The sequence below is a fragment of the Abramis brama genome (assembly GCF_963993115.1).
Source record: "Abramis brama genome assembly, chromosome: 1".
Taxonomy (NCBI): domain Eukaryota; kingdom Metazoa; phylum Chordata; class Actinopteri; order Cypriniformes; family Leuciscidae; genus Abramis; species Abramis brama.
The window spans coordinates 24,632,846-24,647,753 of record NC_139963.1 but is presented as its reverse complement, the minus strand read 5'-3'; the positions used below and the strand labels follow the sequence as shown (position 1 = coordinate 24,647,753).

General features: G+C 39.5%; 2 protein-coding genes across 5 annotated transcripts; one reads left to right on the top strand and one right to left on the bottom strand.

Annotated features, from left to right (window-relative positions):
* Positions 1 to 3,486: 3,486 nt before the first annotated feature.
* On the bottom strand, positions 3,487 to 10,268 carry LOC311085511 (uncharacterized protein). 2 transcript variants are annotated; one of them, XM_084118010.1, is made up of 6 exons: positions 9,944 to 10,268; positions 9,648 to 9,856; positions 8,352 to 8,458; positions 5,400 to 8,222; positions 5,044 to 5,264; positions 3,487 to 4,343 (listed from the first exon to the last, which is right to left on the bottom strand). In XM_084118010.1, the coding sequence occupies exons 2-6, from the start codon at positions 9,829 to 9,831 to the stop codon at positions 4,238 to 4,240; spliced, it is 3,441 nt and encodes a 1,146-aa protein (XP_083974136.1). In that variant the 5' UTR covers positions 9,832 to 9,856; positions 9,944 to 10,268; the 3' UTR covers positions 3,487 to 4,237. The 2 variants fall into 2 exon arrangements, with proteins under 2 accessions (XP_083974136.1, XP_083974137.1); XM_084118011.1 differs by having other exon boundaries at positions 9,979 to 10,266.
* A 512-nt stretch (positions 10,269 to 10,780) lies between these two features.
* Positions 10,781 to 14,744, top strand: asb16 (ankyrin repeat and SOCS box containing 16). 3 transcript variants are annotated; one of them, XM_084118024.1, is made up of 7 exons: positions 10,781 to 11,000; positions 11,242 to 11,623; positions 11,700 to 11,967; positions 13,181 to 13,589; positions 13,694 to 13,777; positions 13,877 to 13,990; positions 14,438 to 14,744. In XM_084118024.1, exons 2-7 carry the CDS (start codon positions 11,287 to 11,289, stop codon positions 14,621 to 14,623), a joined length of 1,398 nt encoding a protein of 465 aa, XP_083974150.1. In that variant the 5' UTR covers positions 10,781 to 11,000; positions 11,242 to 11,286; the 3' UTR covers positions 14,624 to 14,744. The 3 variants fall into 3 exon arrangements, with proteins under 3 accessions (XP_083974150.1, XP_083974152.1, XP_083974151.1); XM_084118026.1 differs by having other exon boundaries at positions 10,803 to 11,000; positions 13,916 to 13,990; positions 14,438 to 14,734; XM_084118025.1 differs by lacking the exon at positions 10,781 to 11,000 and having other exon boundaries at positions 11,168 to 11,623.
* Positions 14,745 to 14,908: the final 164 nt, after the last annotated feature.

Here is a 14,908-nt window from a genome sequence, read left to right as displayed (position 1 = left end):
ATATATGTGACCCTGGATTACGTCACCAGTCACATGTCACACGGGTATATTTGTGGCAATAGCCAACAATACATTGTATGGGTCAAAATTATTGATTTTTCTTTTATGCCAAAAATCATTAGGATATTAAGTAAAGATCATGTTCCATGAAGATATTTAGTAAATTTCCTACCGTAAATATATAAAACATTTATTTTTGTGAGTGAATGCAGCACAATCACCAACATAAATGAACAACTTTAAAGGAGATTTTCTCAATGTTTCGATTTTTTTGCACCCTCAGATTCCAGATTTTCAATAGTTGTATCTCGGCCAAATATTGTCCTGTCCTAACAAACCAAACGTCAATGGAAAGCTTATTTATTCAGCTTTCAGATGATGCATGCATCTCAATTTCAAAAAAAGGACCCATGTGACTGGTTTTGTGGTCCAGGGTCACACACACATATATATATATATATATATATATATATATATATATACACTCACCTAAAGGATTATTAGGAACACCTGTTCAATTTCTCATTAATGCAATTATCTAATCAACCAATCACATGGCAGTTGCTTCAATGCATTTAGGGGTGTGGTCCTGGTCAAGACAATCTCCTGAACTCCAAACTGAATGTCAGAATGGGAAAGAAAGGTGATTTAAGCAATTTTGAGCGTGGCATGGTTGTTGGTGCCAGACGGGCCGGTCTGAGTATTTCACAATCTGCTCAGTTACTGGGATTTTCACGCACAACCATTTCAAGGGTTTACAAAGAATGGTGTGAAAAGGGAAAAACATCCAGTATGCGGCAGTCCTGTGGGCGAAAATGCCTTGTTGATGCTAGAGGTCAGAGGAGAATGGGCCGACTGATTCAAGCTGATAGAAGAGCAACTTTGACTGAAATAACCACTTGTTACAACCGAGGTATGCAGCAAAGCATTTGTGAAGCCACAACACGTACAACCTTGAGGCGGATGGGCTACAACAGTAGAAGACCCCACCGGGTACCACTCAACTCCACTACAAATAGGAAAAAGAGCTCACCAAAATTGGACAGTTGAAGACTGGAAAAATGTTGCCTGATCTGATGAGTCTCGATTTCTGTTGAGACATTCAGATGGTAGAGTCAGAATTTGGCGTAAACAGAATGAGAACATGGATCCATCATGCCTTGTTACCACTGTGCAGGCTGGTGGTGGTGGTGTAATGGTGTGGGGGATGTTTTCTTGGCACACTTTAGGCCCCTTAGTGCCAATTGGGCATCGTTTAAATGCCACGGCCTACCTGAGCATTGTTTCTGACCATGTCCATCCCTTTATGACCACCATGTACCCATCCTCTGATGGCTACTTCCAGCAGGATAATGCACCATGTCACAAAGCTCGAATCATTTCAAATTGGTTTCTTGAACATGACAATGAGTTCACTGTACTAAAATGGCCCCCACAGTCACCAGATCTCAACCCAATAGAGCATCTTTGGGATGTGGTGGAACGGGAGCTTCGTGCCCTGGATGTGCATCCCACAAATCTCCATCAACTGCAAGATGCTATCCTATCAATATGGGCCAACATTTCTAAAGAATGCTTTCAGCACCTTGTTGAATCAATGCCACGTAGAATTAAGGCAGTTCTGAAGGCGAAAGGGGGTCAAACACAGTATTAGTATGGTGTTCCTAATAATCCTTTAGGTGAGTGTATATATATATGTGTATGTGTATATATATATATATATATATATATATATATATATATATATATATATATATATATATATATAGTCTAATAACAACACACAGTTACGTAAAACCAGTTAGGAAAATAACCCAACAGATCCAATATGTGTAACCCAACGGTTGGGATAAACAAATAACCCAACGTTTTTTACTGTGTGATACCAAACTTTTGAACACTAGTGCATATTGAGTTTGTGTACAAAATGTTGCTATTTATGTAGTGCATTCTTGAGGTCTGATCTCTTTCTTTGATCATTTAGAAATAATCTTTCTTAAAACTTATGTCATTTTTAAAAGGTTAGCTCAACAAACACCTCTATAAGTTACAAACAAAATTAGTTTTTTAACAACACTATACATGCATTCAATAATTTGCTGAAAACAGTCATGTTGTAGGCATATTTTCAAAGCAATGAATTACAATGTCCAAAGGCATCTTAAAAATAACCTCCAGTTTCTTTATCCCAATACATTAACCATATGCAACTACGGGCCTTGGAGAAAGTTTCTTGCTTTGTAATCCCAGCAGCTGCTGATGCAGTCCATGCAGAAACTCAGTCCGCAGGGAATCGGTGCAGGACCGCTGAGTTGCTCTTGGAGCAGCAGATCTCTGTGCTCAGCCATTTTAAGGAAGACAATGCAGTGGAAAGACTAAGAATATACTGCCAAAGGCAGGTTTCCTGCTCTGAAAGCAGAGGACTGTGGGTGTCTGCACAGATGCAGGGAAAATAACATCCCAGGGGGCACAAACTGATAACGTTAAATATGTTGTGACTCGATACTGACGGTAAATATTAAACAAATGGTGTATATAATGTATTTGGAAAGTTACTAACGTGATTCAATTAAAAGATATAACATGAAATCACATTCTGATTTGTTTTCCTAAAACGTCCTACTGTTTTTAACATGCTTGTCAAATTTAGAAAACTGGTTTAATCAAGTCTGTGTTAAATTATGAATGTTTAATCACTTAAATCAAACATGCTAAATTACTTCATGATAATGAAACTGGGTCAAATGAGCTGCATGTTTAATTCTCCGTGGGATGCTCATCTCCTGGTAAAATCCACCATTTCACATATGGAAGCTCAATTTGAGCTATAAAAAGGTAATTTTGACTTTTTGGTTTGCATGTAAATTTGACTTTATGTCTCATAACTGTTACTCCATATCCCATAGTTGAAGTTTGTTTCGTGTTTTTTTTTTTTTCTCCATAATTGCAACTTTATATTTCACAGTTGTATCTCAATACCTGTTTTAATTTTACATTAGTGTCAGAAACAGACTTGCACACAAATATCTGCCCTATATGTGTGGAAAGGGTGATGTATGCAAGTAACTATTTCAGCCAAATTCCAGAAGTAATGATGAGAGCTCAACACTGGCTTCAAAATGCCCTGTGTGATTTAGTTCTATTGAAGACTAATAGTTGCATATAATTCAGCATAATAGTTGAGTGTGAAATTAGAAAGCTCTTTAAATGTAGCAGTCAGTGTTTTGTTTGAGAACATGCCTCTCTGAACCCTGTCGCTTCTGGTTGCATGGTAATATCTGTGTTCATGCCGGACAAGGTCCAGACGGTCTGCGGAGCTGAGCTGCTACTGAGTCAGTCTCCAGCCTCTGTTATAACACTAAGGACAGATTCAAAGAAAAGGAGAGAGAAATGGAATATGACCCTGTTGCTCAGATTCCTGAACGTGCAGGAATGTTGCAGTGTTTTTGTGCAGTGGAAAGAAGGAACAAGGGAAATATTAAGATATAATATCAATATATTCATATGTATGTACTTTTTAATGAAAATTCATGTTACTGGAAAACATTTTATTCAGCCTACAGACATATGAGCCATATGTGCATTCAAAATACAATATTATTGTTGTTTTTTTGGTACAAGGCCATATAACCACATAGCAATTATGCAGAACACCCTATAACCTAATAACCCTAAAATCAAGGGAATGCCTTAGCATTACCCATAATGCCGTAGCATTGTGGCAGCAAAAAAAATCTAGTTAGCCTACAGTTTACTCAAAATCAATTACAGATTATTATGCGCCTTCCTTATGGTTCTACAACAAAATCATACACAGATTCAACATTGCAGAGATTTAGCATTAATACCAGAGATAAAAACCCAAGTAAGTGAGACAGTTTGAGGAAACAGATGAGAGATGAACTAGGCGGATGAAGGATGAGTTACAATGAATCTCTAAAACAAGATCATAGTTTTATTAAAAAGCATGCTCAACAGATTCAGAATATACAGAGCATTATATTGAGCATTACTGATAAGGTACAATGATTATAACATGACAATGACACTAAAATGATTACAAAAAGTACAAAAACACAAATTATTGTTAGCAGAAATACTTAAGCTATAGGCTAATTAAGCAGTCTTTCACGATCACATTTTTTAAATTTACATTTCTATGAAAGAACTATATGAAAATAAGTAATACACAATTTAGTAAGTATTTGTGGTCTTCTGATTTGTGTTATTGTCAAGGTTAGGATTTGGCTTGATCTTGACTGATTGCAGCTGCTCCTTCAATCCCATGAGCCACCAATGCCTCAGACAAGAGAGTAAGGAATGTAGAGTCTGGATATCCATTTCTGCACACAAACAAACAAAAGTTGAATTGGAATTTGGAAAGTGGAAATTCTTCAATCTATTAGATGAATAGTGATAAATATATAAACTAGATGTCTAGTTACGCTTCACGGCTATAAAGGCTTTTTAAACACTTTTCAAAATTTTCCTAAAGGCTTTGAAATTCCAAAATCTCATCCAACTTTATATTCATATTCAAATTAGAATTCTGATTCCTTTTTTCTACCTTGAAGTAAATTAAGGAATTTAACTGGATTTGAAAAAGCATTCTACATTCAATTCTGAATGATGCACAACCCTTACTGACTCTGATCAACTCATCTGGCATCTGGCAATGTTTGAGTATTAGCACATGTTTTAACCATGCCATCATGGATATCCTGTCAGAGCCATATACTTCATTTGTGTTCATTCCTAACAGATTATTATTAATTAATCAAAAATAGTTGCTCTCTACTACAAAGGAGATGCTAGTTTGTTTGCACTGAGAGGTCTATAGTAGTTGGACAAACATACATGTGTCAAAGATGACTATTAGCACTAACACATTCTTGCTAAAATGGTATTAGAAAAACAGAAGTAATTAGAGAATAAGTGCTCTCTAAAATCACAGAAATCACACATTAACATGTCCATGTCACCAGCCATGGCATGATTATATTTACAAGCTTAGCGCTTGTTTAGCTTAACATCTGGACTCACCTACTCTTCCCTCCCTCCATTCTGGTCTTGTGGGGGATCTTGCCCCAGTTCACTTTTGCATCTCCACCACAGGCCTTCTTGCTTGAACTAATAGTAAAAGTAAGCCTTTGATGAAATGCCTTTTTCAGGTAGGGCAATAAACTCTGTCCCTTTGGGTCGAGTGGCAGATAAGCCTCAAATTTACCACCTTTGAATGGTGACCCAGGATAGGGATCCTTATCCTAGAAGAGATGTGTAAAACATGGAAATTACAAGGTGATACATTTTATTATATTTAAATAATATTTTGCATTTTTCACAATTGTAAGCTATATTTCTAGGATGCTTTACATAATAAAATGTATATAAGCTAATACCCCTTGTATGCCATCAGGTATGCAGTACGTGATCTTGGCCGTTGTGTATTTTGTATAGCCTGGAAGGCTCAAATTCATCTCTGCACATGTCATAGTTCCTTGGATGCCCTTTTGTTCTTTGATGTCCTCGTGTTCTGAATGTTGCTCTTGAGCCTGATATTCCTGCCGCATATCCTTTGAGCCATAACTTTGCACTGGTTCCCCCAGCACCTTCTTCTGAGAGTACATCCCCTCTTTTCCACACACTCGGCAGTATGAATGAAGTAGTAGGCAGTCACAGCAAAGGATGACACCACAGGTGGTCCGTATCACATTTGTACCGATCGCTCCGCACACGCATTTCTCTGAAGGGGTATGGGACAGCAGGTTGGTCTGTTTCAAAGTCATTGCGGTATCTTGTTTTTTGTGTGCTTCAAGTGGTAAAGAAGTTGGCCCATCAATTTTTGGTTCTGTTGTGTTTTCTCTGGCATTAGATAATTGGCTAAGGGAGTTTATCTTGCTTACTTCATCCATCATAGAACTAGGGTTCTCTAACCTTTCCAACGTAGCCGATTTCTGTTTGGTTGATTTAACTCTACTCTTGCTAGTGCTGTTAGACTGAACCGCTTGACTTGTATCCTGTAAAGAACACAGCTTTACACTTTGATCAGATTTAAAGTGATCAGCTTTTGTTGATTGTATGCTCAAAGACGCCTTGGTTGCTCCTTGATCTACATCCTCCTGGAAGGTCTTCATCTGTAATAAGGAATGAGACTTTTGCCCAGAAAATACAACCTTAAATATATCACTGGCTTGAGAGCAAAGCAATTTTGGGCCAAGAAAGTAAATGCTGCTCTTTGTGGTGTGCAAGGTGACCTTGCGAAAACGTGAGCGTACATTCAAGCAGCAGGTTTCAAACAGTTTATCTTTTTCAACCACACCAAGCTCTGCCAAACGTACCTCCTGAAAGCTAAAGTCACTGGCCACCATAGCCACTAGATTCTGAAGCTGCCGATGACTTTCTCCGACCTTCGATGAATCTGTGCCCTCCAGTGTCACGCTCATCTCACCTTTGCCTGCTTGTTTCTCTGACATTTGCAAGTCAGATTTCATGCTGTCCAGTTGGTTGCAATAGACCTCCTTCATATAAGTCCACATTAGAAAAGACACAGTAAGTTCTGCTGCCACTGTAGTAATCGGACAATCTTCACTAGGTCTTCCACTACTGATGCTATTGGATCTTGCTCTTTGATGAGCATGTGCGTTAATCATTGGCTCAACTGTAATCTGGTTATTTGGCACTTGCTCTCTTAGGTACGGCCGACCAGAGAAACTATTGGCCCTCCTTAAAGAGGATTTGGAAGTGGGCACTGATGTAGAGGAGGGAGCAGCTGTCTTCACTGCGGTATTACTGGCTGATAGGGCATTCACACTTGAAGCTTTGACTCCTGTGGTAAATGTTGAAGTGAGTCCAGCAGGAGTAGTTGGTTTGGCCTTGTATGTGCTGAAGGAGGTTCCACCAAATGTATTCGCAGATAGCGGGTCTTGGTTTTTAAACAGGACATCCTCTCCTGTAGAGCTTGGACTTGTCATCCTGAATGTTTCAGTTCCTTCCCCTGTCAGTTCGTTACTGAGTAAGCCTGCGATGCCAAGTGAAGACTTAGTGGGTGGTGCTGATTTAGAGTTTGGGTCTAACATTTGCATGTCCATTTTAGCAGTAAGACTCCTTATGTCTCCACCCATCTCCTCTCTACCAAGTAGCCCAGAGCTCTTAAACCGAGCCGCCAGTTTGTATTCTTTTGTATTCCCAACATCCCCTTTTCGTTCAGTGCTAGAGCCAATCAGTTTAGGGGGCACTGGAGTATGTACTTCACTTTTTCTCTTAACTTGTTGCTCTCTCTCTAAGGATTCAGAGGATGCTGAAGCAGAACTGGAAGAGGATGATGCCATTTCTGTCAAGCTCCCAATCACGCTTTTCTCCACCCCAAGCAGTAGCATTTGTTTGGCCTGAGATACCTCACTTTTTTCTCCAACTATATAAATGGTGTCCTGGTCATAGCTAAACAGAACATTAGGCAGTACTAACTGCACATTTTTTAATGCTATGGTCAGTCCGTCTGGCATGTAAAGGACACTCTTTTTAACCTGGTCTTTCCGCAGACAACCCTCTTGCTGTTGATAAAGCTGCCTCAGCTCCTTATGGGCTTGCTGCATGTTTTGTTTAACATCTGATCCGGTTGGGACCTCTGATTGCAGGTACAGGGTGGTGATTCCCTCGGATGTAACATGGACCACTTGCACTCCATGATGACGCAGTATATACTTGTACTCTTTAATGCTCTGCAGGTATGCAAACACATCAGCTTCCATGATAATCGAAAGATCTTCCAAATCAGCTTCATCTATCCTGCACTCTGCTTTCTCCTCCATTTTGCTTTTCTTAGTCTGAGTGCTGCGTTCAGTGAGAGCTTCATTGGTATCTTGCAGTCCGTAGTGCTCTTGTCCGAAATCCACCGTGGATACGGAGCTGAGGCCTCCTGCATGAAGGCCTGGTGACTGAGATGCAAAGCTGGCCCATTTGGTCTGGCCCCTGGTCTCTGGACCTTGCTCACTGTCTCCACTAAAATTAGGATATTCGGCTCTTGAAAGGTGATGATAAAATAGCATCTGCATATGAGGAAAAGCGCCTTGAAAATCGGAATATTTGCCTTGCAAGGTGCACGTATGCTGTAATAAGCCACGTTGCATACGTAGACCTGGAAACTCACTACACAGTACATTCAGAGTGTCTGCACCCTGAGGAAGCTGACTGCAATCTATAGTCACAGTCATATCGAGGATCACCTAAAGGAGTACAAGAACATCAGTGTCAAAACAAAATGAATACTTGCTTACATTAGTTTGGGAAATGGAACTTTTATTAAAAAAAAAGAAAAAAAGCACTGTCTAATTTTGCTTATTCTGTCAGCAAACCTTATTCAGACTCAGGGGCTCTTGGCATGGGAGACCCAGGGAGAGTTCATATTTTATGCCGTCCAGCTCTAAAATGTGAGGATGATGACGTAGTACACTCTGGATCACTAAAATAAACCAGAAAGAAAGGATCAATCTCATTTGACAGGTAAAAACTGGCTCAGCAGTTTACACACAAAATGAGATGTTTGCACACACAGATGGAAGTTCATTTTTCATAATGTTTGATTTATAAAAGCATCAATTCTCATTTTCTCTTTTTCTCACCAAAAAGACTGATACTCACTAATCAGACTCTGCTGCAAGACGAACACACAAGCACATTGAAAACTCACTGCCTTTAATCAGGCTTGACAGTACATAAAGTATACCCCCTCACAACTTGCTCACCCCCCACACATACACTTTATTAGCAAACTGACTACACAACTAAAATGTTGCCTTGGCAGACCAATCAGCTAGCAAGAGCCAGAGACTTCATTAGGAATATGCCAGTCGTCTGGCTGCCAATCAGTGCACTTTGGATTTTTTCCATGATCAGCTACTCTGGAAATAACATTTGAATGCATTGAAATTCAATGTATGTACCAGAAATATAAAGAGTGGGGTAAGATGTGTCAGAATTTTATGCTAAAAACTAAATACATTTTTTAGATATTTTAGGTAAAATAAGTACCATATCAACGCAAACATATCCAGACACTAACATGTAAATCACACAATGCTGTAAATTCCCAGAGTGTATATAAAAAACATGTAAATTATTTTGCTTAAGAATAGCCATGAATTATTAACTTAAGCATTTTTCCAAAATGGTAGTTGTGGGGTAAACTGAGCCATACAACCCTTAATGTTTTCATTGTGTAGAACAATTTCAAGCAAAATTCCCAGTGTTAAATTAACACTGCCAGTGTTTATGTAATCTGCATGGATTATATAAACACTGGCAATGTTAATTTAACACAGGGTGTTTTACCGTAAAAATAGAAAAATGTAAAAAAAAAAATAAAATAAAAAATTGTTTTACTACATTTAAATATTCTGAATATTGAACTTTTTGGACTTTTGACATAAATAGTAAAAAAAAATAAAGTGGAAATGATGAGATACTTTCATATTTCTATGGACATGGTACAAATGCTTTCCCCCCACCTGAAGCATAACTAGTCTTTTATCTAAAGTTGCACCCCACTCTTCCCTAGCTATTTTTATCACTATCCATCCATTCATCTATTTACACAATGTACAGTGATGTTTAACAGCAGTCCTAATAACCATGTAAACAATTTCTCTGACCTCTTCTCTGCTCAAATGTGACAAGGGCACGCAGAGGTGTCCGACCGATGATAGTGACTGACGTGACCTCTCCTCCTCCGTTCCTCTCGCGTAGAAAGTGAATCAGTAGTTTGTCCCGCAGACGTTCATGATCCACGTTTGTTGGCAAACCGTAAACGCACACCGCACGGTTTTCCTCTGCCATCCTTCAGGGTTGCCACCTATCAACACTGATTTTAAGTAAACAAAAGTGGTTAAGGGCGGTATGATTATTATGCGTCACCACACAAGCTATTTGAGCAGATGCATAGCCCTACCGAAAAATATTTTCCAGCTAAGCCAGTCACTATACCTTCCTCATTATAATAAGCAAACGGGGGGAATAGTCGTTGTCCAGTCCAGCGTTTTTGTACGTCGGAGCTCGAGCACACAGGAAGTGTAACTAACAACAGAGTTGGCGACAAATGTCGCGATTACACTGTCGTTTTTACAAATGAGTAAAGATAATGTTGTTTTATCACCTATGTGTCTCACTATCAACATATCGTCGCTTTATTCATCTTTTGCATGAAGGGTTTGCTCTTTTTCTATTTTCGTGCGAGGCGTCGTTTACATGAAAAATAAAAGTGAAAGTAAAAATGCAGAAGACCAGGAATTGTATTTATGACTTGAGCCGCATGGAAACCGTGATGTCACGAGCAAAAGTTGTGTACCTCATTTTATGTATTTGTTATTTATTATATATTTTTTTGTAATTTATTTATTTAATATATTTGTTAAGTTGTCCCATGTATGTCTTATCCTTCTATTTAAAGCCTCAGAAAATCAACTTAAATTATTAAAAAAGGTTTAGCTATGGGTAGATAAAAAGTGAAAGGCTAGATAAAATGGGTATTCTTTTTTATATAATAATAAAATAAAATTAGGTTATTTTAAGAGCAATTAAATGTTATACAGTTACATTAGTAGGCTATTATTATGATAAATGCATAACATATTTTGCAGTGATTAAGTATTGAATTTTCAAGAACCATAATTACACCTCAAATTGATCTGGCCCAGTAAGTAAGTGTTTTACATTGGACACCTGAAGTGATATCATTTGAAGCGCCACCTACAGGCGATAACGTGCTAGTGCAGGAACACATTTGCTCACATTCTAGTCTATTAATATCTAGAGCTCCACCGTGTGTCAAGTCAACAATATCTTGTGACAGGCAGCTTCGTTCGTGCAAGGACATGCGGTCGTTTCATTAAAAGAAATTGCAAATATTACAAGCATAGTCTATTCCATATCAAACAGATGTTTTACGCAAGTTTATCATAGGTTATTGAAGAGTAGACTATACAGGAGGAACCTGAAGTGCGTTCAAGGTAGTAAGACCTTACCATTCACACTGTTCTCAGCTGTTGTAGACTGTCTGAGCTAGTTATTAATTTAATAGTCTAATTTAAAAGTCTGTTCCATATATACATAAACAAAAGCACTTTTACAACTTACTGGGTAGGCTACTGAACTATTGAGCCATGCTGCTTTATAAACACTCCTATGTGCAGTTACTAGGCCTAAACACTAACAGCACAAGGCTACTGTGCCAATACTCTTTTGTTCCAGGTATACTACTCTGGGACACTTCTAAGCACAAACACTCTTGTTGGGATGTCCCGGGACACCTTTCCCTTCAGTTCTGCTTCTCTGCGCTCCTTAAGGCTGGATCAGGAGCTTCAGGACTGGGAGGATGCCAGGCGGGCACTGGCACACAGGAGGGCAATGACAAGACGTCCTCTGCCTGCCGCACCCAGACTCCGACATGGAAACGAGAGGATCCAGACGGTCCGTGCTCCCGCACCCCAAATACAGTGCCGAGACCCAGCCATCCACAATACCTTCATGTGTGGAGATATGAAGGGAGTGTATGCCGTCCTCAAAGAGCCAGGCATGGTGAATGCACTGATGGAGACCGTACATGAGGAGATGGCGTGGGCCCCGGAGATGGGTAGGACCCTTTAACACACACAAGCACATACGTTCAGGGGTATTTGGGTAAATTCACTTGTCTCATTCTGTTGCAGGAATGTGGACTCTCATCTCAAAAATAAAGCAGACGTCTGCACTGCGTCTGGCTGCCAGCAGGGGCCACTCTGGCTGTGTCGAGGAGCTGCTGTTCAGGGGAGCAGAGGTGGATGCAGACCCTGGCGGTCGCACAGCTTTACATGATGCCTGTTCAGGGGGCCATCACATCTGTGTGCGCCTGCTCTTAGACCACGGGGCTGACCCTGACCTGCTCGCTGTCGACGGCAATGCCCCACTGCATCTCTGCAATGCAGCGGAAACATATCAGTGAGTAGGCCTGAATATGGTCAGATGAAGATATAACAAGATGTGAAAAGTAATCAATAAAAACATACAAACTAAATTAATTAATAAACATTATGGTGACACGATTTTGACTTTGCTTCTGAGACTTTATGAGGTACTCTACCATTTAAAGGTTTGGGGTAAGTAAAAAAAATAATAATTCAGCAAGGATGCATTAGATTGATAAAAACTTGAGTTTTGTAGCATTTATAATGTTACAAAAGATTTATATTTCATACATCATGTATCTATTTCTATTTATCAAGGTTTCCACAAAACACACAACTGTTCAAAAGTTTGTTTTAAATATTTTTTTCACTAAGGATGCATTAAACTGATCAAAAAAGTGACAGTAAAGACAATTATCAATTATCATATTTCAAAAGACAATTGAACAAAAGATGTTTATTAGTGCTGTCAAATCGATGAATCACGATTAATCGGATCTAACATAAAAGTTTGTAAATATATATTTACAAATTTTATGTTAGATCCGATTAATCGTGATTAATCGTTTTGACAGCACTAATCTTTATCTTAAATAAATGTTGTTATTTTGAACTGTTTTTGTTTTTCATCAAAGAATCCTGAAAAACAAAATGTATCACGGTTTCCACCGAAATATAATTAGCAGCAGAACTGTTTTCAACATTGATAATAATCAGAAATGTTTCTTGAGAGCCAAATCCGCATATCAGAATCATTTTGGAAAAATCATGTGACGCTGAAGACTGGAGTAATGATGCTGAAAATTCAACTTTGCGTCACAGGATATTTTTTATATATATTCAAATAGAAAACTGTTATTTTAAAATGTAATAATATTTCACAATATCTCACTTTTCTACTGTATTTTTGGTCAAATAAATGCAGTCTTGGTGAGGAGAAGAGACTTTCAAAAACATTAAAAAATCTCACAACCCCAAACTTTTGAACGGTACTGTATAATTCAACCAAAAATGAAAATGTCTCCATTTACTCAGCCTCATATCATTCTGACCTGTATTATTGTCTTTCTGTTGTAAAACACAAAAGGAGATCTTATGCAGGATGTCAGAGCTTTTGTTTTCCGTACAACAAAGGTGATTTATACTGCATACCGTCATACCGTGCTGGAATGAAATTGACATATTTCTTATTTCACCTCTTGCGCACAGTAATAAAGACATCAGTCACACTCTTATCTGGCCTGCAGGTGTGCTGAGCACTTGGTGACCAGTGGTGCGTTGGTGAACGTGGCCCAGCGTGACTCATGTCTCACCCCCCTTCACGTGGCCTGCAGGAGAGGTCTAGAGGACCACGTGGAGCTCTTCCTGTCCCATGGAGGGGACGTGACGGCTCAGACCCAAGAGGGTGAGACACCCTTGAATGCAGCCTGTGCTGGGGCGGAGAGGCCCGCAGATGCAGGACGGTATCTGCGTGTTGTCCAGAAGCTGCTAGCGGCCGGGGCCGACGCGCAGACTGCTGGGAGGAAAAAGCACACGGCCCTGCATAATGCCTGTGGAAACTGTTGTCCCCGCATTGTTAAACTGCTGCTGGAACATGGGGCTCGCGCGGACATAGCTAACTGTGCCGGATACACACCCATGGACTGCCTGCTGCAGGTGGGATGATGATGAGATAGAGATGTAAAGGAAGGGAAGGTCTGATCTGGAAGAATTAAGTGTGAAGCTGATGGTTGATTTCTTCTCTCTCTCTGTTTTGCCAGGTTGTAGAGGATTACCCGGACCAGCAGCCAGAGGTCGTGGCCCAGTCTCTTCTTAACTATGGAGCACAGCCGTGCTCCCCTAGAGTAAGTGCAGATTGTTGTGTGTCCTATACCTTTAACCTGCCCACTACCTACCCTTTGGTACGAATCCTTATTTTATTTATCCGCGTGTGTGAATCTCAGATGCTGAAACTCTGCCTCCTCTCTCCTGCCACTTTGGAGGTAATGCTGAATTGCTATGCGGTCGTCCCAGCGTGTGAGGAGTGGTTAGAGGACACACCAGAGGAACGACTGAAGGTAAACCACATAAAAATAAATCACATTCCGAAATCATTCTAATATGATTATTTAATTCTCAAAGATTTCTTTATATTATTGAATACTATTATGATTACTAATATGATTCTTTGATTAATAGAAAGTTCAAAAGAACAGCATTTTAATTAGGAAATGGTAAATGTCTTTTTTGGTCATTTTAATTGTCCTTGTAGAATAAAAGTCTTTCTTTCTTTCTTTCTTTCTTTCTTTCTTTCTTTCTTTCTTTCTTTCTTTCTTATTTACTTTTTCTTTCTTTCTTTCTTACTTAAACTGACCCTAAACTTTTTAAGGTGTGTGTGTGCGCGTGTGTGTGTGAGAGAGAGAGAGAGAGAGAGAGAGAGAGAGAGAGAGAGAGAGAGAGAGAGAGAGATAGACTGACATTCAGAAACTAATATCCTAATGAAACAACATGTATTGTACTGTCAGGAGCATCAGTCTTTCTTCGATGCGGTCAGACGGATGAGCGGTCAGCCTCGCTCTCTTCAGCACCTCTGCCGCTGTGCGCTGCGTCACCACCTGGGGCCACTGTGTCACTTCGCAATAGTCCAGCTCGACATCCCCAGCACTTTAAAAGATTATCTACTGCTGCATAATGATGGACAGCTCAGCTGAGCTCCACTCTTCGAGAAACAAAAAAAAAATTGCTGACTGGAAACAGTGGGCTGAACGTTTCTTTCTTTTTTTACGAACTATATTTATCATCTGTGATAAATAAATACATTGTTATAAATTGATGTCTGTCTGATGGTTTCATTTCCCTAGACACCTTTTGACAATAGAAGCTAATTCAAGGATCGATTATGGACCAGTGGGAGTCTCTGGCTGTCAGAGCAGAGGCCTCAAACTAAGAGGCCCACTGTGACCTGAAAGACAGAAATGAGGCAGTGCAAATGTAAT